At 44.9% G+C, this 21,808-nt stretch overlaps 1 protein-coding gene and 1 long non-coding RNA gene across 2 annotated transcripts in view; both read right to left on the bottom strand.

Annotated features, from left to right (window-relative positions):
* ITIH5 (inter-alpha-trypsin inhibitor heavy chain 5) overlaps nt 1-21,808 on the bottom strand; it is a 77,692-nt gene that overhangs the window by 8,836 nt on the left and 47,048 nt on the right. The window contains exons 6-9 of the mRNA XM_035021688.1: nt 20,006-20,175; nt 19,281-19,397; nt 3,866-4,034; nt 893-1,202 (exon numbers count right to left, since the gene is read on the bottom strand). Of these exons, the coding sequence (XP_034877579.1) occupies nt 893-1,202; nt 3,866-4,034; nt 19,281-19,397; nt 20,006-20,175 (766 nt within the window). The remainder of the gene's footprint in view (nt 1-892; nt 1,203-3,865; nt 4,035-19,280; nt 19,398-20,005; nt 20,176-21,808) is intronic.
* On the bottom strand, nt 6,129-11,345 carry LOC118021604. The gene is made up of 2 exons (XR_004682234.1): nt 6,352-11,345; nt 6,129-6,228 (listed from the first exon to the last, which is right to left on the bottom strand). It is a non-coding gene; the product is annotated as an uncharacterized LOC118021604 (long non-coding RNA).

Genomic DNA, 21,808 nt, shown 5'->3' with positions numbered 1-21,808 from the left:
CAATGTCATTGCTTTTGTTTTTGAGAGCGTTATTAAATCTTAATATACAGTGCAATAGATTCTGCCTCTTTGAATATAGTTTTGAATAATTTTGAAAATGTGGGAAGCAAATCTGTCTTTTTATTTAAATCTTTGACCGAAATCCTGGGGGCTGGGAGAACGGTGGCTATCCTCATACCAAGGAGCCACCTTTACTGCCCACCTTAGAGACCTCCAATTAGAATGCATATTCCTTGAATATGGCTGTTAAACAGCTGCGAATCTACCCAAACCTCACTTTTCCTTTGAAGTATCTACTATACATGCTGTAAAGAAGAACCAAGCACATCATGTCAAACGGAGAGTCAGCACTTCCTCGAATCAACAGCAAAGTCATACTCTGTGTTTGGCAACATGACAGCTGTGGGAAGGCTCCAAACGGAGTTAGAAAACCTAAGAGCTAGTTTCTTCTCCACCTCAAAACAGTAAGAGCATCAGCGGCCGGTTTTAACCAGGACACAAAATGGAGACAGCACTACGTCTCCTACGTACACCTCAGCTGAATTAACGCAAACACACTAGACAGTGTACCAGCAACTATGCTAGAAGTGTCGAGAAGACGACAAGCTAACTGAACACCTAACATGCAACAGCCATCCTGACAATACTTGCCACTGGTTTTGTCACTCAGTTGTCGACCGACCATAATCCTCATTTTACAGATGAGGAAAGTGAGTAACACTGGCTTCAGTTTTGCCTAAAGTCACAAAGCAGGGCCCAGCATCGGAACCAGATCGACCTGGGTTAAACACCCCTTAGGACGTCTCCCAGTGTACTGAGTTATGACCCCACCACCCTCCATCCCCTTCTGAGAGCCCCAGTCTCCCTGTCTCGAGAGGACAGATGTACGGACCCGATGAGCTGCGAGCCCGCGTCGTCCTCCTCAAGAATTCGCCGTGTGAGGCCACAGTTCTCCAGTGACAGTTTCTCCAGCAACATGAAGTCCACGTCATTCCCGATGCCGATGGTGAAGATGCAGATTTGGCCTCGGGCGGCCTCCTTGGTGTTGTTGAGAATCTTGAGGGTGTGGGTCTCCCCAACAGTGGGCTTCCCATCGGTCAGGAAGATGATGAGGGACACGCTGTGGTCTTCGATGTCGTTGTGGGCCACATAGTCGTTGAGCAGCTTGATGCCCCTCTGCAGGGCCCCGTTGATGTCTGTGCCTGGGGAACACCAAAACGCACCCCCGCTCAAGCCTGTGTGCCCGCCTCCTTCACCTGGGCGCACGGTCAGGGTGATGCTTTACCCACCACCGTTCAAGCTGTAGCAGGAGGACGTGCATGGGGAAAGAAGTCACCTGGACCTACAGGGTGATGCCAGCCTATCTAGACACTTGGTAAGGGTTTGCTAAATGAATGGGAAAGGCCTGGAATTATCCCACTGTATGGCCCTTCTCCTGAATGCATCTGACGGCACCCTGGCTTAGAAATCTTCAGTACCTTAGCATCAATTGCTCCTACTCCTTTCCTGGGCCTAGCTTTGCAAAGGGCAGGAGGGGGTTAGGTAGAGGAATCTGGAGGGAGGGCGAGTCCCAGGGGGAAAGAAAGGGCACTCACTTTAGGTACACACTTAATTACTTTTAGTAAATTTATAAAGCTGTATACCCATCACCACAATCCATCACCCAGTCTGGAGTGATTTTTATCTACCCGCAAAATGTACCATGTTTGAGCGAACCAGGTGATTTCTCCCCATTGTTTCACATTCTCCAGAATTTCTGGCTAAAAAAAAAAAAAAAAATACACGTCTAGTCTGTGCAAACACACTGAGAATTCGGAGATGCACACAGATTCTGAACGTAAGGGAAAGTTACAGCTGAAACAGTATCTACCATTTCTTTGGGCTCATTAATTTGCCTTTCTGAATGCCCAGCCTAGTTTCAGCTGACCTCTGGATGTATGAGCCCGGACAAAAAGGCAGATGTTTATTTTCCCTTTAATCGAGAAGTTGGCAATGGTGCCAAATTTTTTATTCCACTTTAAGGCCAAGGGGAGCCCAGGCAAAGGGACAGACTTAGCTTTCCTAGTACCAGGCACCAAGGCACAGCGGGGCGTGCAATCAAGCCTGTGCGAGGCCAGGGCATGTCCCATGCTCTTAAGAACAGGGGGGGCACGCTCCACAGGGAGACCCCCACAGAGCTGCCCCAGCCATCCTGCCGAGAGCCCCCCGGGTCAACAGAGGACCCAAGTGCACCAGCAAGAGGGACTACATGGGTGAAAATGGCTATGTCTGACTCTGAAAGAGGACTTCCCATGTGGCAGCCACTGTTGTAAGCACTTCAGATATTTTAACTGATTTCATCCTCATCACAACAATGTTATCGTCCACATGTGAGATGAGTAAACTTGGGCACGGACACAGCCAATGGCTTATAGATGGTGGGGCTAGCTTCAGATCCAGACAATCTGGCTTCAGAACCTATGCTCCAACCCTACCATTCCCCTTCTCTGAGAGGAACAGACTGACCTTCTGTTCACTGCAGAGCTTGGGGTGATGAAATGCTGAGAGAAAAGTAAAGGAAACTAATTAGGTTTCTAAGGTGTAGATTCCAAAAGAACATAATACACATCAGCTGTTTCCTAAAGCTTTATCCCCACACCCTCTGCCAACACACACACACACACACACACACACACACTGTTCTAGTAATGAGTAATGCCACTGAAATAACGTTTAATTGAACAAATACTCATTGAGCACGAGCTATACACGTCAGGACCTGTGCTGAGAACCAGGGGTCATACAAAGATGAAGAAGAGTTTCCTCCCTCGAGGACTTGACGATCTTGTCAACTTTCTCCCATATTATTATATCCAATCTTTTCTCTCTCTCATTAACCAGTAAATCAGTCCCTAGACCACACTGTTGTGGAGACCAGTAGGAAATCCCATGTCAGAGTTCCATCCAAGCAAAATCAAGTTCTAAATAAAGTTCATTTGGGAAATCACAGCTTCATCTTGGAAAGAAAATAATACATGGATGGAAGAGGAAAAATGCCAGCAGAAAACTGAACTGGATGTTTTATATGTTCCCCAATAACCAAATTAGAATTAACCAAGACAATAGCCCCAGAAGACGGCATCTCTGTAAAGGCCCTTGTAGAAGGGGCAGAGGGAGTCTAGATGAGCTTCCATACACGCTCCCGCACTGCGCACCTGTCATGGGTCCACTGTACTGGAAACAGAGAGCAGCGAGAGTAAGCCCCACATCCTGCGCTGAAGGAACCCGCCTCCACGGCTAGGTAATGTTCTGTTCTGATTCTCTCCTCTCCCTAGAACCCTGGGGGACCTTTTCCATCCTCCGCACTCTCCCCAGGGGACCATACCCAAGCCAAGTGTGCAAAGACTCAGAGCCCATCACACTTCTCCAAGCACAGCATCTCCCTGGCCACCGGGGATGCATGCTCTACTTGCTGGCGCAGCCCTGCCGAGAGGCTGATGGTTCAGCAGCGCCGTCCCCCCTGCTGCCCCCCAAGGTGCAAACATTCAAACACACAAAACACCGAACCATCTCTGGCTTTGATTCCTCACCCAAGAGCAATTTCCAAAAACAGCTTCATTGTTCGGATCCATGAGATAAACCACGAAAGGCTCCAAAACCTATCAAGTATTTTCCCCCCTAACTTACTTGACCATCAGTTCGGGACCTGGAAGACGAGAATTTCCAGAGTTGGTGTTCAGAGAAACATAAGCTTCTGGGAAAGCTCTCACCTTTATCTCCTTTCCTGTGATTGGCTTCAACTTTCAAATCCTCGTCTCCTGGCAGAAAATTAGCTACTCACTTATTATCACGTCAAAGGCAACAAGAAAACAGGTCTCGTATTTACCTCCAGTGGGCGACATGTGGTGAATATAGACTTTGCCGTCTCTCACATTGTCCGGAGTCACCGACACCAAATGGTCCTTCCACACTTTGATGCGGTTGGAAAATCCAATGATATTGAAATGATCCTGGGGTCGGAGGTCGTGGAGAATCCTGAACAGGGCATCCTTGGTCTAAACCAACACAGAAGCAAAATGGGTCACAGCTGATCACCTTCATCCTCACGTCTCCTGGCTTGGAAACTGCACGCGGGGAGCAATGCTGGGGTTAATATTAAGTGCCTGAGATGTAAAGGGACTTGGATAAATGTCCAAGGAGCTCTGTCATCTAGCTGGAAAAACACTGGCGTGAACATGTTACAATCACAAATGGGGGCTTTAACATCTGAAGTGTCACAGTCTTGCTCTCTCAGGCCTCCGTACCATCATAGCGGTGATGGAAGGTTCTTTTCCTCTGCCTGACGCCCATTGGTCACCTGACAAGCTCCTACTCACTCTTCAAAACCCAGCTGATGTGCTATGGCCTCCATCTGAAACCTTTCCTAACTCCTCCAAAGAGAGCTGATCCTCTCTCCTCTAGGCTAGCACTGCCCTCAAAATACTCATGTTATAAAGTGCATAATGACCCAGTTGTGATTATTTGCCTTTTATCTTTGTCCCTGACCGTACTGCAAGTTCTTGGCCAGCAGCTTCCAGTCATCTTCATATCGCCCTGTGCACAGGAGAGTGCCCGACACACGGGGGGCGTAGACGGTTCAGTGAACGAATGAGTGCATACACATTTTACGAATTGTAAGACTAGAGGTATAAATAATAAACACCCCAAGAATTCAGAAGAGAATGAGAACACGGGGCGGGGCTGCTGCAGCGGTATGAGAAGACTTCACAGGGAAGCAGGAATAGGAGGGTAAAAGGAACCGCATAGCTTGGAAGACTAGGAAGGGCATTGTGGAAGGCAGCGAAGACAAGTGAGTTGAATGAGTAAATGAGAGAGAGAGAGGGAGAGGGAGGGAGGGAAGGCGAGGGAGAGAGAGAGAGAGGTGTGTGGAATGCCAAATACTTCCCGAATACAAAGGAAGTCAGAGACACCAGCCCCCACCCTTGAGAACCTCGGAAAGATAATCCTGAGAAGGACGATGGGTAGGAAACAGAACTGACTGCTAGATCATGTTGGAGTAAAAATCCATCAGATAACTACATTAAACAGATGTGGGGGGAGTGCCCTAAGCGTTGACCCGGTGTCAGCCAGGAAGCTGGCAGGACTCCGACTCCTCACCCTTCCTTCCACTCGGAGCCCACACAAGCCCGGCGTGAGCATCGGCCAGGCCCAGCCTCATCCCGGCCCCGCAGCCTAGACCTCTGGGAGGCCTGAAGGCCTGCAGCTGTGAGGCGACAGGACCACAGCTGACAGCCGTCCCTGAGACGGCCCCACTGGGAGCCCAGGCCCAAGGCAGGCACTGGGAAATGCTCGTGCTGCTCTCCGCGGGAGCTCGGAGCTGGCCAGGCACCACCGGCTGGCTTCGGGCTTGGACAAGGGGCAGCTTGTCGGGAGGCGGGGCTTTGTTCAGCTGCTGACATCCTTAGGGATCCTTATAACGTGCGCCAATGACCTCGAGAGGAGCCCGCCTGGCTTCTCGGCGGCTGTTTTCCTCCCGTTGTGATGGATGCTCTGCTTTAGGAAGAGTTCTAGCCTCTCCACCCTCCTCCCCTTCACTCGGCAACTACAGGTTTCTTAGGACCTTGTAAGGCCACAGCTGCAGCGTATTCTCACGTGCACTGAAGGCGGGCAGGCCAGTGGGCTCACATGGCTCCGTTTCCAGTTGCATTGGGACCTTCTGGATGGCCTCCCCTCCCCCCCCGCCCCAGGGGCCTGGGGAGAAGCTGTGACCACTGCCTGCAGCCAGCACCATCCTTGATTGCTCTGTGGGCTCCTGCTCTCCCCTTAGATGGGCTGACAGCCCTGGGCGCTCCGCATTCTTGGAAGGCTTACAAGGCAAGCAGAAGGTCCAGATAGGAGAGTAAATGTGAGTGGACTTCAGCTGATGTTTCTGTGAACTGTGTTTACATGCTGAAGATGAACACCAACCTCGCCAGACTTCCCAAGAGTACAATCCAGAGAACAGGGTAAGCACATTCCAGAAAGATCAGAGGAAGCCCGGAAAGGCAGAGAATGTGCAGTCTGAAGGCCTGAACTACCCTGGAGGCAAAGAGGTGTCACAGGAGAGGGGCTGGTCTAAACCCTTAAGGGCCTGGAGGATGACAATGGAGAAGACCAGTCGACTCTTCCAGTGCATGCGGATGGACAACGATAGTTACCACCTCTCCCCCAGGGCCCTCTTCCAATGAATGTGACCTAAAGGGAAAGACCCTGGATGTCCCAGCAAGCCATGTTCCTTGGCCTTCTTCCCCGCCCCCAAAGCCCCACTTACTGCCCTTGCACGCTAGGAAGAAGCCTGCCTGCTAGAGACAGGTAAACCCCAAGACACACCACCTGGAGTGAGGATGCCCTGAAATTGTTACTAGGTGACCACCGGAGACTGTGCAAATGTCCTCCTTGGAGACCTTTTAAAATAGGCACATACAATGTATGATTATGTACTTTGTACAGAGTTTCTGTGGAGATGAATACAACTGGTGGTTGTGTGTGATTAGTGAGGGCGGCTGGATGTCTGGCATTGACAAGCTACCCTCAGTCTTCGCGATCATCAGAGTACTTCCAGCGTGTCACCACCGTTCATGTTTATTGTCGGGGACGAGGACGGGGCTTTCTTGGGAAGAGAGGTTCGGGGTACCGTATGCAACTACCAGGTGGTCAGCCTGTTGGGGAGGAATCAGTGAGTCTTGGGGAGAGAGGGCGATCGGGAAGAGGCAGGAAGACCATCCCCTGTGCAGAGGGAGAGAAATGTAAGGAGCACAGGGGGACGTGGCTGAGGAGGAGGAGAGAATTCTTAGAGATCGGCCAGCCCCAGAGCCATGCATCTCCTCTGTTGGGGGGAGCAGTTCCTGGAGGCGCCCCTCCACAGACATGGGCTCCCACACGTTCCCTGCTGATCAGACAGGGCAGACACTGGTCCGCGTACAGACCAGAACATTCCAGATGGTGTCTGGCCTGAAGAAAGATGGAAGGTACACAAATACAATTAATAACATAAAAGGACATATTTCTTACTATCCAGGTCATGAGGAAGCACCTTGGCCTGCCAGATCATTAAAGATGCCTTTTAGTCCTAGCTATCAAGAACAGCGAAGAATGGGGACCGTTCTCTGCTTAAAACAATTTCATGTGTACTTTCCTTAGGTGAGAAGGCGGAAGCATTTCCTTTGAAAACAATGCCTTAGAAGTTAATTTCAGCTCTGCCTTGGGGTTATTCTTAAGTTAGTCTTTTCATCTCTGTCCTTAAATTGAAGTACCTTCAGGAACAAGGTAGATATAAATAACTACAAATAAACTCTCTGTTTCAGAATCTCCATTCATTCAGTGTGGTTGGCTACGGTCCCCCGTTGTGGAGCTTCAGGAACGAGACGTGTATGGTGTCTTCTGATGGTGTCCATTGAAAGGGCAGAGCCGGGTCCCTGGGATTAATGCATGCCGCCCCTCGGCAGCGCCACGACCAGGGAGGGGAGTGTCCAGGAGGCAGCTCTGGCCCGTGCACTTGGGGTCCCTGCAGTAAACTAGGGCAAGGGATGGACACTTCCTCTCCCCCTTCCCGACAAAACGGAACCCTCGCAGCTGCAGGCTCTTGGCACAGGCCCTCAAGCGGGTGAGCATTCCACTGGTCGTGAATGACCATTCAACATTTCACAAGCAGGGAGGCACTGTACAATAAGACCCTCCGAGTGAAATGTCAGCGGAGCCCGTGACAAACCCAGCTGCCTGCCCACCCTTGGGACCACTTCCATCAGGGTTCCCAATGACGCAGCTTATCTCAAATATTTCTGTGTCTGCACCAAATCACACTCGACAGGAAATAACTCTGACACAAAAGGCCTTTTGTGCCACAAAGTCTGGGTTCTTGGGCATCTTACAAGGGGAGCCATGACATCATAGATGAAATCCAAGTTCAAGGGTAGTAGATATTAGCCATTCTATGTTCTCAGCAGAATGGTCGTGCTGTTCTCCTAAGCACTGCTATCACTTGCCTCATTTTAAAATGTTTACCAAGAAGTGCACATTTTCCCTTTCATTTTTCCACATGGTCCTTTGAATGAACCCAAGAGAAAAGGCGCCTATGATAAACAGCTTTAAGAAATCCCACAAAGAGACCTAAGTCCTTCTCACGTCTCCTTGGGCCACAAACGAGAATTGTGATCAACAGATACACACCATGAAAACAGCCTTAAATTTCGGAGAGAGAACACCAGGAAATGGACTACGTCTGGCTATGGGTCAGCCTTCTCCCTTCCCTAGGTGGGTACGGGTAATGGGGAGAAGGGGGAAGCATATTTATACAGTCCTCCTGTTAGCCCGCAGGGGGAAACCCTCACTACCTGGGTGGCAGTATGTCCTTGTAGTCCTTCTATGCAAAGGGACAGACACAATTAAAAAAGTCTGACTCAGGGGCGCCTGTGTGGCTCAGTGGGTTAAGCATCCGACTCTTGGTTTCAGCTCAGGTCATAATCTCAGGGCCATGGGATCAAGCCCCGAGACAGCCTCCATGATCAGCAGGGATTCTGTTTGGGATTCTATCCCTCTCCTCCTGCCCCCCTCTTAAAAAAAAAAAAAAGAGTCTGTGACTCCATGAAAGTTGGCAACATCAGATCCTCCCAGCAACCTTAAGGTGCGTAAGCCTGCAGCAGGAGACTCGATGCATCAGCCATCCCAGCATCTGTCTGCACACTCCACAGGCTTCCACTCATGGTGCTGTCCCAAGTCTCCCTGGAGTCAGGATCATGGTCAAGATCACAGTAACCATGAGGTGCCAGCAGAAGTTGCAGTCCACGGTATCAGTTATGCTGCAGGGGGACTATTTTAAGGCCACGGTATTTCAAGATCACCAAAAATCCGTAAGAGGCAAGAAAACATTATATTTATACACTACAAGTCTTTCAATGATTCGAAGGAAAGTTTCCTGAAATCTTACTGTGACTGACCCATGAAATTATCGGATTTTTTTGTTTTTAATCCCAACTTTAGGAGCAAGGCAAATTGAGTAAGAAAGACTGTTTCTCCATAACATATTCAAGTCTATATCATTGTTACACTTAAAACAACACCAACAACCAAAAAAAAAAACCTAGCCACAGACTGGTTTCAGAGAAGACACCAAAACATTGAAAAATACTGTTACTCCACTGATTACAATATAAGGACCGCTCAGGAGGTTCTGTCAACTCACAAAGGAAATCAGTGATCACACAATGCCTCTTGTCACCTCTCTGCCACAAATATTCCCTAAAACCAACCTCATTATATAATTTACATTAAAAATAAAAATTCCAAACTATAATATAAGAAACAAAGTATCGAAAAAAAGTGTCTCGGTCAGATTTGAGGAATCTTGTTGGAAGAAGCTAAAACTCTTTTTCTAGTGGCCAATATGTTCTTTACAAAAAGAGTAGAAACTAGAAGTTGGCTTTATATAAATGGAAAATTTGGAATAGAAGTCATCACATCTTCTAATGCTTTCAAAGTTTAGTAGATGCTAAATAGTAACTTGAAATTTCACCCAGGAGTAAACGTAGAAAACACTATTTCTTTGGTCTCTACATTTTAATGCTCATACTAGTAAGAATGGAATATTAAATTAAGCAAAATTGTACGATTGCTGTATTTAAAAGTGTATGATTTTACGCTGTAATTTTCTTTACTGTTTGGATTCTAATTTCAAATGCTCTTTCAGTGCAGTAGTGTGTGAGGTTATATACAGCAGCTCTGTTCTGATACCTAATTACTAACGCTTTTGCCTGATCTGTATAAAAATATAAAGTGGTGGTTATTTCATAGAGAAAAACACCTTCTTAGCCTAAATATAGGTATTACTTCAGGACTGGATCTAAAAGAAAATGTTTGTTAAACACTAAATTCTGGCTAAATTCAGCCTTAATCAAAATAAAAAAAAAAGGTCTGAATAGGTTTAGATATTAGAATATCCTTTGCAATATAAACATAACCACATTTCACGAGTCTTTGTGTTTGAATAACCTTAATCTAACTTGAGAAGCAAATAATCTCTCATGTTAATGCTCTGGCTAATGTTAAGAGTCATTACCTAATGTTTGGACTTTTTTTTGACAAATGTATGAAACATTTGCCTAATAATGTCGTTGTACATTTTTCTAAAAGGCTCTCTGCCAATAACATTAACATCTTTGATTTTTTAGAGATTAAGCACATCCATTTTTCATGCTTTATGTGTAAATAACTCAAGACTCAAAACAGATTATTTTTTCACTTCTCTTCATAGGTCAGGTTAATACTCCTCAGGATTTGCTCTCAGTGTTGATCCCACATTTCTCACCCTGGCCAAGGATGCAGCCCTACCACCTCTATCTGTAGACTCCCCGTGGCCATCCGCAGGTGTGGCTTCCTGCTCTGACAGGAAGTAAATAAGAGGATGCTGACCAAGAGATTTTCACCTACTTTTACACGTCTCCTTTGTAACTGGTGTCCTTCATCCATGTTCTGACACACCTACTGATCGACATGACTGAATCCTCAGTCCCCCCGTGCCTGGTCTAAATTGTTAAGTTTATATTGCCCAACTGCATGTTTGGATTCTGGAGCCCTGCCTGTTTCATTCTATAGATTTTTTTTTGGCGTCTGACTCTTTGACTGCCCTTTGACTCATTCAACTTTCTCCTACATGTGAGTTCTCATGATTCCCATTTCCCTGGCATGGGTCCACCTTATGCCCTCGCTATAAATCTCCGGGGATGTGCCTTGACAAACACTGAGAACATAACAGAAAGATTGGGGAGGCTGAGAAAAAGCTATGCTAGATATCAAACAGTGGAACAGTTAGCAAGTAAACACGGCATATCAGCACACCTACATGGTATCCACAAGAAATTATTTACAGGAAGGGGAGTCATCCCCCACCAGGCAGGGAGAGCGATGACATCCCTGTGTCTCTTCCATCTTCCCATACTCTTAACACTGTGAGACTGGAAAGTGAGATTCTGGTTGCAGGAGGGAAGAGATTCTAAAACCAGGTGAATTTCATTCTTGGGGCTTGGTTACTTTTTCTTCTGAGTTTGGTAACACTTATCCTTATTTGCAGAAGGGGACTCATTCTGGAGAGCTAGAGGAGTTTTCCTCTGCCCACTGTTCCACCAACAGGGCTGTCCTTCAAAGGAACCAGCTTTATGCAAGGGTCTCAGGCTCTAAGCCCCACTTTCCACAATGGCATATTCACTCTTGCTTCATGACTTTTTTCATGTTTTTCCTCAGCCAAGAATTCACTCCCTCCTTTCCTGTCAAGAAAACTGTGTCCTAGGGGCGCCCGGATGGCTCAGTTGGTTAAGCGTCTGCCTTTGGCTCAGGTCATGATCCTGGGGTCCTGGGATCAAGTCCCTGCTCAGCAGGGAGTCTCCTGCTCCCTCTCCCTCTACCCCTACCCCTCCCCCCACTCATGCACTCTCTCTCTCTCTCAAATAAATAAATAAAATCTTAAAAAAAAAAAAAAAGAAAACTGTGTTGCATCTTTAAGGACTAGTTTCTATGTCACCTCTGTCATTAATCTTTTGTTGACTACTTCAAACTCTTTATTGTCCCTAAAATTCTTTCCACTGTCTATGTGACATGTTGGTTTGATGAACATGTGATTGTTGCATATTTCTTTTCTCCAGCAAAAGTCTAAGGTCCTTTTAAAAATTTGTTTTTAAATTTAAATTCCATTTAATCAACATATAGTATATCATTAGTTTCAGAGTTAGAGGTCAGTGATTCATCAGTTGCATAGAACACCCAGTGCTCATTCTATCACGTGCCCTCCTTCATGCCCATCACCCCACCTACAGCAAACCTCAGTTTGTTTCCTACAGCAACCCTCAGTTTGTTTCCTACAGCTAGGAGTCTCTTAATGGTTTGCCTCCCCCTCTGTTTTCATTTTCTTTTTTCTGAGGTCCTTAATTAGAGTGATTTAAGTAGGCTTCTCCAGTACACATGTTTTCTCTTGCTTCCATGCTTTGCACATGCTATCCATCCCCCTCTGTTTGGCTCCTCTATCCGTTCCCACCCCACCAACTTGACTAACTTCTAAAAGACCTTTAAGGCTCCACTACCCCTGCTCTGAAAAGTCCACAATCCCCTTCTCCACTCCTACAAAGGACTGATGGGCGCCCGCTCTGTGCCATGACCAGACCATACACACATCTCTACCACAGGGAGTGCTCTGCATACAACCGTCGCGTGACTTCGCTTCTCCCCGGGTGCCTCAAGAGAAAATGTTCTGTCGTATTTATCTTTGTATCCCCTCTGCCAATACCTCTCCCATGGCATATAATCAATATTTGTCTCATTCCTTGAGAATCTGGAGTGTGCAGCCAAAGCCAAGATGGGATCGGGAGGCCAAGTCGGGCGTCCTGCAGGAGGGAAGGGGGCTGCCGCACTATGGGGCAGGGGCAGTGCTGAGGCATTCCACCAGGCGTGGGTGGGCAATCCCTGTTACGACTCCCACATGTGTTATCTTGTGCAATTTATCTCCTTGTTACTTGTAGCAAGTTTCCTTTTGGGCCCTCCCCAGCCCTTTACAGAGAAAGTCTGCTGATCTGAGAGACTTGAGTACAAAATTAGGACGCCAGAAAGCAGAAGCTAGGCTTTTTGGTGACACCAGGACCGTGCCATCAGATGCTGACTAGGAGGGCTACCCCCTAAATGGATCGTGGGGGACAACTCAGAGCTCTAGCTTGTTCACTTTTTCTTTGTATGGGAGCCACACAGCGCCTTCATTCAGAGAGCCTCAGAACTTTTTAAACGTGGCCTCATTTGGGTAAATCTTAACTGCCTCAACAAAAATTTTTTAAATGGGTACCTCCAACCTATTTAAAATGATATCATCTTTGTGGAGGGGCGAATCTTCCTGAAATAAAAAATCCAAGTTTTCAGTTGTGACCTAGGGGAAAGAATACTGTGCCCTCTGTCCATCAATTATTTCCTCATATTCTGAGTCAGAGTCAAAAACACATTTTCCCCACTGCCTTCTGTCCCCTGCCCGAAGCCCCAGATCTCTGTTTTGCAATGTATTTCTGACCCACGCATCTGCTGGTGGCCATGTTTGGACAAGAGCAGCTCAGTAGACGAGAATAAATAGTACCAATTGGAATTATCTCTAGCCCTGCCCATTAGTCCATCCCTGCAGACCAGGGGTCAGCAAACGATGGCCTGCGGGCCAAATCCAGCCTGCTGCCCGTTGTTTCTTCTGTGCAGATGGCCTGTGGCTGGCCTGTGTCTGTCTCTGTGCTAGGCAGTGCACCTGAGCAGGACAGAGACCATGTAGTCTGCAAAGCTGAAGATATTCACTATCTGTCGCCACTGAAAAAGTTTGATGACCCTTGTTCTAGAAAACCGGATGGGGGAAGCTAGACATTCTTATTATTAGCTGAAGCCATGCTTTCAGATGTTTACAACAAGGCCTATAGCCTGAAAGGGTAAGCAGGAGAACCCAAACCTTCCATCATCCATTTTTATTCGTTCGAGAGCCATAGAGTGCCTATCTCTGAGACCCTCCATATTTCCGAGACACGATCTCATTTGGCCTTCCTGCATCCTCCTTTCCTGAGCTCCTTCACTTGTTCAGGTAGCTGTCTCCTCTAACCAGGTCACTACTCGCCTGATGTCCTCTGGGCTCGCTGGCCTTGTCTGGCAGTCTTCCTGGCCGCTCACTGACACTCAGGCCGCCCTTCCTTTGATCCCCATCACATGAAAGCTACTTTCTTGACAACCTAATGTTTTTCCAACATCTTCCCTTTCAAACTGTGGCAGATCCACACGTTCTTGAAGAAGACAGCTGGAATGAAGGTCATGACCACACGGGCCTCATAGTCACCAATGTCGTCCTTCTCTCCCCACCCCTGCTGTCTCCAGGCTGGCCCTCAGCCTGTCCAACCCAAATCGTGAAAGGAAAGATGTCTGCATCCCTGTCCATGGCCACAGTGTGCTTAAAGTTAAATAATAAATCTCTAATAGTTAATTCTATGCATCAGAGCAGAACAGCTCCATTCATGACACCAGCTGCTGGTTGAAGTCTCTTAGCCTCTCAGGGCAACTGACATCTGTGTGCACTCACCCCCATCACATCACTTGGCCCTGAGGACAGGTAGAGCCTGTCCTCTTGAGAGGTGGTCTGATGTTAGGGTCTATGTCTAATGGTACAGTGAAGAATGGTATAGGGAAGAGCTGGGGGAGACTGCGCATGATGCTGAACTTCCCTACTTACAGCGTTCTGTATTTAGTTAGTGATGTCACCTCCCTGCCCCTCACCTTCTCGTTTATAAGAAGGGGATAACAATGTCTATTTCACTGGATTACTGAAAGATTCAATGAAAAAATGTATGTAAAATGTTTCAAGTGCTTGGTACATACTGGCCACTCCATGGTATGTACTCTGACTCAAAAGCGTGCGCCGCATTTAATGTTTATGTGTTGGTATGTATTTCAGCAAAAATCATTACCTGCTAAGTGTCAGGCCCAGTGCTGGGCACTGGGAATATGTACGCTAATGACCAAAAACAAGATGCTTCCCAAATCTATGGAGCTTACAGACAGGCTATTTGCCTATAGGGTTGCGCATAAAATGCCCAAATGCCTCTTGGAAGCTGAATTTTGGACATGAAGATGAAACTGATGACCTAGAGCATGAAGTAAGCCAATGAATGAGCACAAGCAACGTTCACGTTTCCCCTCACTTTAATCTGGCAATTACAGATAAGAAACATCATGCTTGTTGTCTACCCTCCAAAACTGATGACTAAATTCAATGGAAAAAGGAAGACAAACTTCCAAAAGCTCCAGGGGAATCTAGGATTAGCCCAGAATGGCACAGATGATGGGAACGAGTCTGTAGAAAGTTGTAGCATGAAAGCATCTGGTAAACGATCCATTAGCCTCTGCTTGGTTGCCAGAGAGAGTCCCTCAACCGAGTTCCTTAATATGAAAGCGAAAGTAGATCTAGTTACATAGATTAGGGAAAGGGAAGAGAAGAACATGTAAACCTTGGTCGAGGAATAACGTATTTCACACACGTATTCTCCTTCTGTTCCCAAGGACGTGTATTTGCTAGTCCCAGGGCTTTACACCTGAAAGGAATCAGGAAAGAAAGGGCTACGCTGATCACATTTTCTGTGGCTCTTCTCAGCTCCTCCTCCCACTGAGAGGTTTTATAAGCTGAAATCGGGAGGCAGAAATCTTGCCGACCTAGCATGAAGCCTCTCTCGCAGCAGATTCGCCGACAGAGGCTCGCGGGATAGAAAGCAAAGCGAAGTCATGCACCAGCAACCTGCGGGAGGCTCTGTCGCTGTTCCTAAGCCAGTCAAGTCCTGGCTTCCAGGCTCTCATTCCCACTGGGATTAGGACCAGAACCAGAAAGTGCCCAGGTACCGACATACCCTTTAGGGAGAATACATTTTAAGGTTAAAAAAATCTTACAATTCTTTATAAGTCAGTTGTTCGAATTATTCAATACCAACCCTGTGCCCTTCACTGGGATGAGCAAAGTGAAGTACTTCGGACCCGTCAACGATGAGGGGAGCCAAGAACCAGCCCCCACCACCCCGTGTGACAGGAATGATTCTTCACAGGAGCCGAGGGGACTTGTGACAAATGTCTGATGTTGCCAAGCCTGTTGACACACCGCGGAAGCCCTGTGCTTGGAGCCATCTTCCTCTTCACCAGTGGCCATGATGTTGTGTATAAGGTTCCACCATCAACCAAGCTTTTCACTCAGCACTGTGGCCTTGGAGGAGCTGAGCGCTGCAACAACAACCAGCAGTTTTCCAAACACTCCAAGGCAGCAATGGGCTTTAGAAACTGCCTCGAGGCTTCTGACATGTGTTTGGCTGGTCCAGGGTGGTTCTCCTGGAAGGGGGCCATGCTGTCGCTTAGAAGCCAGCAGACTGCATGCCAGACTTTCAGTGCCCAGCAAGTAATGGAATTTTAATATCCAGGAATGAGGGAGGAGGGGAGGATAGCAACTGGAGTGACGTCTCCCGTTACACTGCTCTTGCACAGTGCATGGAAATCCCTCCCGAAATGCATCCGTCTTCACTGGCTCTTGAGATGTCAAACTGCACTCACCTTGGATCCGCGGGCACCTTCTACCCTTGTACACGAGAGCACTGTCCCATCACACCACTAACCTGCACCAAGACGCCACGCCATTGTGGTTTGATGCATGGGCCTCAGAGTCAGACCGGGCTCTGGAGCCAGCCCTGCCACTGACTAACTGAGTTATCCACCAGTGTAAAGCCTCGGTTTCCCCATCATTAAAATGGGGATGACGGCCAAATTGTTACAAAGATTAAATATTCTTTTATCCAATAATTCATGTAATACCTTTAGCATGATGCCTCCCGTGGTGAAAATGTTCCATGCTATATTTTTAAGAAGTGCCTGATTTTATTTTATCATTAATGGTGAGTCTAAGAGATCCTGATTTAGTTCACTGGTTTTCTCTGAACAATTTGGGGCAGGATTTACCTTTCTGGGAGTTTAGTAAGAAGGTTCTTGATTGTTCTCCCACTGGAAGTGGAAGATCCTGGGCACTAGAACGGATTGGGTTTGAGGTTAAAGCCTGATGTGACTCAGACGGCTAAAGATATGAGTCACTCAAGCTGCTGGGAAAGATGAAAATTTAAAGAGGCAGTCTCAGCATTTGGGATCACTTTTATCTAAAGGATGTTTGTCAAGGCCAAAGAAGTATCTGAGAAGCTGAGCATCACTTTAGTAGCTTAGGGGGTCAAAAGTTGAAGTCCAGAGCCCACCAGGGATGGGTGCTCTGGTAAACCTCTACATTTTGTGCTATACAGAAATAAACCAGTCTTGAAAGGACTGCAATCCAGCTTTGAGCCATCTGGCCTGCCCAGAAAAATCCCAAGCCCTGAAAATGGACTAAAATGATCCCAGATTGAGGTGCCTGGGTGGCTCAGTTGGTTAAGTGGCCAATTCTTGATTTCAGCTCAGGTCATAATCTCAGGGTTGTTGGATCAAGCCCTGCATTGGGCTCTGCACTCATGCGGGCTCTGCCCCTCTCCCCACTTGCACGAGCTCTCTAAAATAAGTAAAGAAATCTTTAAAAAAAATGATCCCAAATTATAATCCTCCAGGTACCTGACAAAAACATCCCTAACTTTCTCTAGCAGAAAAGATCATCATCCTAAGCCTTCAACTATTTCTAAAAACAAATGTTTGAATATAATGTTCATCATGCAATCATAAATGACCAGTCACACAAGGAGAGAAGAAAAATAATAAAAGCAGCTCCCAAGGGGCTCAAGTTTGGAATGGTCAGATATGGACTTTAAAATAACTATGTTTATGATGCTCGAGAAAATAAAAAATGTTATTAAAAACTTTGTGAAATAACTAAACATTCTAAAAAGTGACAGAACAAATTTGAAAAGAACCAAATGGAAATTCTAGAATTAAAAAATGCAATAACTGAAATAACCCAATGGATGAGTTTGAGAGCAGACTGGACATACCTGAAAAGAGAATCTGTGAACTGTAAGATACGTTTGGAATGAAGTTTGGAAAGGCAAAAGTAGGAATAAATAGAAGAGAGCAAGGGAAACAGGATACTTTTCTAACACTGGAATCCCAGAAGAAGTGAGCCAATGGGATTTCAAAAATAATGGCTGAGGATTTTCCCATGAATCCACAAATTCATGAAGTCCTAGCAACCTCAGGCAGAAAAAAAAAAAAAGGAAAGAAATCCATCTCTGAAATCATCATATTATAAGTACAGAAAATTTAAGATAAAGAGGAAAATCTTAAAAACAGTCAACAATAAAAGATTACGTTTAGAGGAACAAGAGTTAATATGATTACTGACTTATCAACAGTAACAATGGAAGCCCAGAGACAATGGGATCTATCTTCAATGGAAAGAAAATCACTGTCAATGCAGAATTCCATTCCCAATAAAAATATCCGTCAAGAATGAGAATGAAATAAATGATTTTCAGACAAGCAAAAACTAAGAGAATTCTTTACTGGCAGACCCACATTTAAGAAGACCCCGATGAGTATTCTTCAGGCAAAAGAAAAGTAATCCCAGATGGAAGGTCAGAGATGCAAAAGGAAGGAAAAGCAATCAAAGTGGAGAAGTTAGCAGGTTGAATTCTGTACAAGGATGTGATGTGGAAGAACTACATGGAACTGACTGACAGGGCGAAGTTATCTTGCTCCTATACAAGTTAGAAATTATATCTGGCAATCTTCTGAAAGAAAAGAGTTAAACCCTATTTTTGCATAGAATGTATTTTTTACTATTTTGGGGTGGAGAAAAATAAGATGCCATGAAGAAAAAAAATCAACAGATTCTACATGATTTTTTAAATATAAACAGCCAAGGAAAGAACTTACAAAGTAGTAACTGAGAGAAAATATTTACAAGAGCTTATCAGCTAAGATCAGTTTCAACTACATGTGGAATAGGATGTAGGGGTGGAAGGAGGTAGGGTAGAGGGTTCTTTTGAGGTATGAGGGACTATTAAACCACATATTTATTATTAATTGATAAAAATAGATAATGAGTTAAGATAGAAAAACTAAGAGAACTAAGTGTTTGATGAATGTAGAATTATAATTTGGTCTGGCAGCCAGTAGCTTTTTTTGTTTTCTGTTATGTGAGTTGAAACTATATTATAAAAGCAAATTTGTGATATTTTATGATACCAGAGCAAGATAAGGAATAGCCCTTTCCAGTGGCTTTTTAAAAAAATTTTAATACTTATATTTTCAATATAGTTTAATATTTCAGCATAGACTACATGTCCCTTAATGTCCCTCCTATCCCTAGAATTTTAACATTTATCCTAAATGCTATAAGAATTTCACTCCTGAATTATTGAGATGGAAGTTCTTTGTTCTAAGGGTAGGCCAACAGGGCTGCCAATGACTCTCTTCCATTGCTCTGAAAGGACATGATTACCACACAGAATTATTCCATCAACAATAATGCTGTTGAGTGTCCCTCTCAGCGTATTCCTGTCTCACATTATCTAGTTTTCCAGTCCCCTTTTTTTCAAAGTGTCTCTATACATGCCCCTCTGCTCTCTCTCTCTCTTTTTTTTAAACACCATCCTAAATGATAGTTTATGTCAATGGCTGAATTGGATCATCAGTTCAGAAAGGTTCTGTGTAGGCAGGAATAGCTGGCTGGTAAAGCAGACATTTGGCATCAACTGAATTTTATTCACAGAGTGCATCAAGGTTCCAGGCAAAAGTGAGAAAGAATAAAATTGGCAGTTGGCCTCACTCACCTGCCGGAGCTTGGTTCCTACCATGGAGGCACTGCTGTCAAGCACAAATACCACGTTCTTGGGCAAAGGAGGTAGGTCTTTGGGGGCAAAGTAGTGCACAAAATAGCCATTTAGAACCTGGTGGAGGAAGAGAAAGTAAAAATGTGCCTGGAATAGGCAGGAAAACTACCTGAAATGGAGAGTCTATATAACTTCTACAATGAATGAAACACATGAAACAGATTTTATAAAGATAAAATCATCCCTTTAATACTTACTGCCTATGTTGACTAATTCAATTTTAATTATCCACCCCCTATGGCCCTTGCCGCTTGGAATTCCTGCTTCCTAATATGTGGTTTTTACAAGTTGAGATGTCAAAGTTGTCTACATTCTGGATGCATGCTAATGCATCTTAATATTCCCACCCTGTCTCTGGAGCCATAAAACCTAAAGGGAAATGAGCCATGGAACAGGCTCTCTTAATTAAAATTGAAGATGAACTAAAATTCTAACTTCATCTAAAACACCGCAGGGAAAATTACATTACAGATTTCATTTGCTCTCCAGATTACTGAAGCAGGAAATAGGAAGGGAACACCCTAGTCCCCTTGGAGACATATTTTAGGTTAAAACAAATTTCTAAGAACCAGAAAGTTCTCCCTCCCTTAGATAAGAACTGGAATCCTCATTCTAACTAAAAGTATCAAGCAACTAACACAAAATGGCAACAATGAGCCCATTACCTGGATGTCCCCAATGCTCTGTTCCCTGTTGACATCATATCTAATGATGAAATCTCCCAAAATGCCATTCTGAGCAATCCTGGCTTGTTGGACCACACTTGGCTTAAAAGTGACTTTGGCGAAAGTGTCATTTTGGTTGATAACAGTAGAAGGAGGCAGCCCAGAATCATCTGCAAATAAGATACAAACATAATTCATAACTGCATGTATCAATATTTTTTTTGGAAAAGAAGCACGGCTGTTTTGCATGGACACAGAGGGCTAGACTTTATTTTATTGCAGGTTTATATTCCATATGAATTTCACAGACTTCGTACCGATAATCCATCACAGTGCAAGAGATGTTAGAGATTTCACCTTTATGCCTTCTTTTTCATCTTTTATGTGAATTTTTTAAACACACAAAAGTAGAAAGAATAGTAAAATGAACCCCCATGTACGTTTCACCCAACTTTTAACCATTATCAACCTCTTATCAATCTTTCGTATCTGTTTTTATGAATCCCCTCACCATCTCTTGCTAGAGTATTTTAAAACAAATCCCAGATATCGTATTTCATCTGTAGATACTTCAGTATATATCTCTAACTATAAGGACTTTTTTCCACATAACCACAAAACCATCATCACAAATTACAAAACCAATGCTCAATGTCATATTATCCCGAATATACTCAGTATGTATTGAAGTTCTCCTGATTCTTTAGAATGTGTCTTGATATGGCTGATTCCTTCGAATCTGGATCAAAAAAAAGACCATACACCACATAGGGTTTATGTTTCTTAAATCTCTTTTAATTTACAAGTGTTTCTTCTCATGCTACGTAAATGTGTTGTAAAACCCTGGTTATTTGTCCTGTGGAATTTCTCACATTCTCACATTTTCATGATTGTTTTGTCTTATCTTTTAACTTGCGTCTCGATTCCCCTGGTTTCCATCCTTGGTTTGCGCTGTAACATCTGGGGGAACTAGAAAAAAATACCGATATCCAGGCCAAGAGCTCATTTAATTGGTTTGGGGCATAACCTGGGTATCAGATATTTAAAAATCCCCCATGTGAGTCTACTGTGCAGTCGATGTTGACAACCCCAGATCCATCTTCTCTGCTTCCCTGTGTTCTGGTAGGAAAGTTAGAGGCTTGCTTAGACGCAGGTCAGTACCACTGACAAAAACACTTCACAGGTGATGAGGTGAGGCTGAGTGCTTACCATTTTTTCACATCAGAAGCACACAGTATCTACCTGTCTGCTCTCAGCTGTAGTGAGAAAGATGGTGGGCTCCCATATTGTCAATCTGATCACCCATTATAAAGCTCCTCATCGATCTTTCACTACATAGTTTTACCAGACACTGTCAATGTCTGTCTGGATCCCCTATTCCATTAGAGTTATAAAAGGGTGGGGTCTAATTCTATCACTCCTTCTATATGGAAGTCTTCCAGAAGAAACACCTTCCCCCACCAATCATTTGGTTGCCCTAACATACTGTTTGTCCAGAAAGTTTATGGTTCTTTAAAAACAAAAAACAAAAACAAAAAAAACTCCCAAAGTTTCCCCTAGCATAAATCTTCAAATATAAATTAGACTTACAGGAAAAAAAAACCCATAAATGGATTTTATATGATTTAAGAAAAGTTAGTGGGATGAAAGATTAAGTACAGCACAGCCGTTTTTTACTCCTGAACTTCCCGACCAACAGGGAATTACTTTGCAGACTACCCACCTTTATAAATCCAAACATCACCAAGTCTATATACTTAACAACAGAAATTCAAATTTTTTAGCTCTGCATGTGCCAAGAGG

This window comes from Mirounga leonina, unplaced genomic scaffold (assembly GCF_011800145.1).
Source record: "Mirounga leonina isolate KUSES-001 unplaced genomic scaffold, KU_Mleo_1.0 Mir_175, whole genome shotgun sequence".
In the NCBI taxonomy this organism is placed as follows: domain Eukaryota; kingdom Metazoa; phylum Chordata; class Mammalia; order Carnivora; family Phocidae; genus Mirounga; species Mirounga leonina.
Note: the sequence above shows the minus strand (reverse complement) of the source record. Positions and strands in the feature narration are given on the sequence as shown.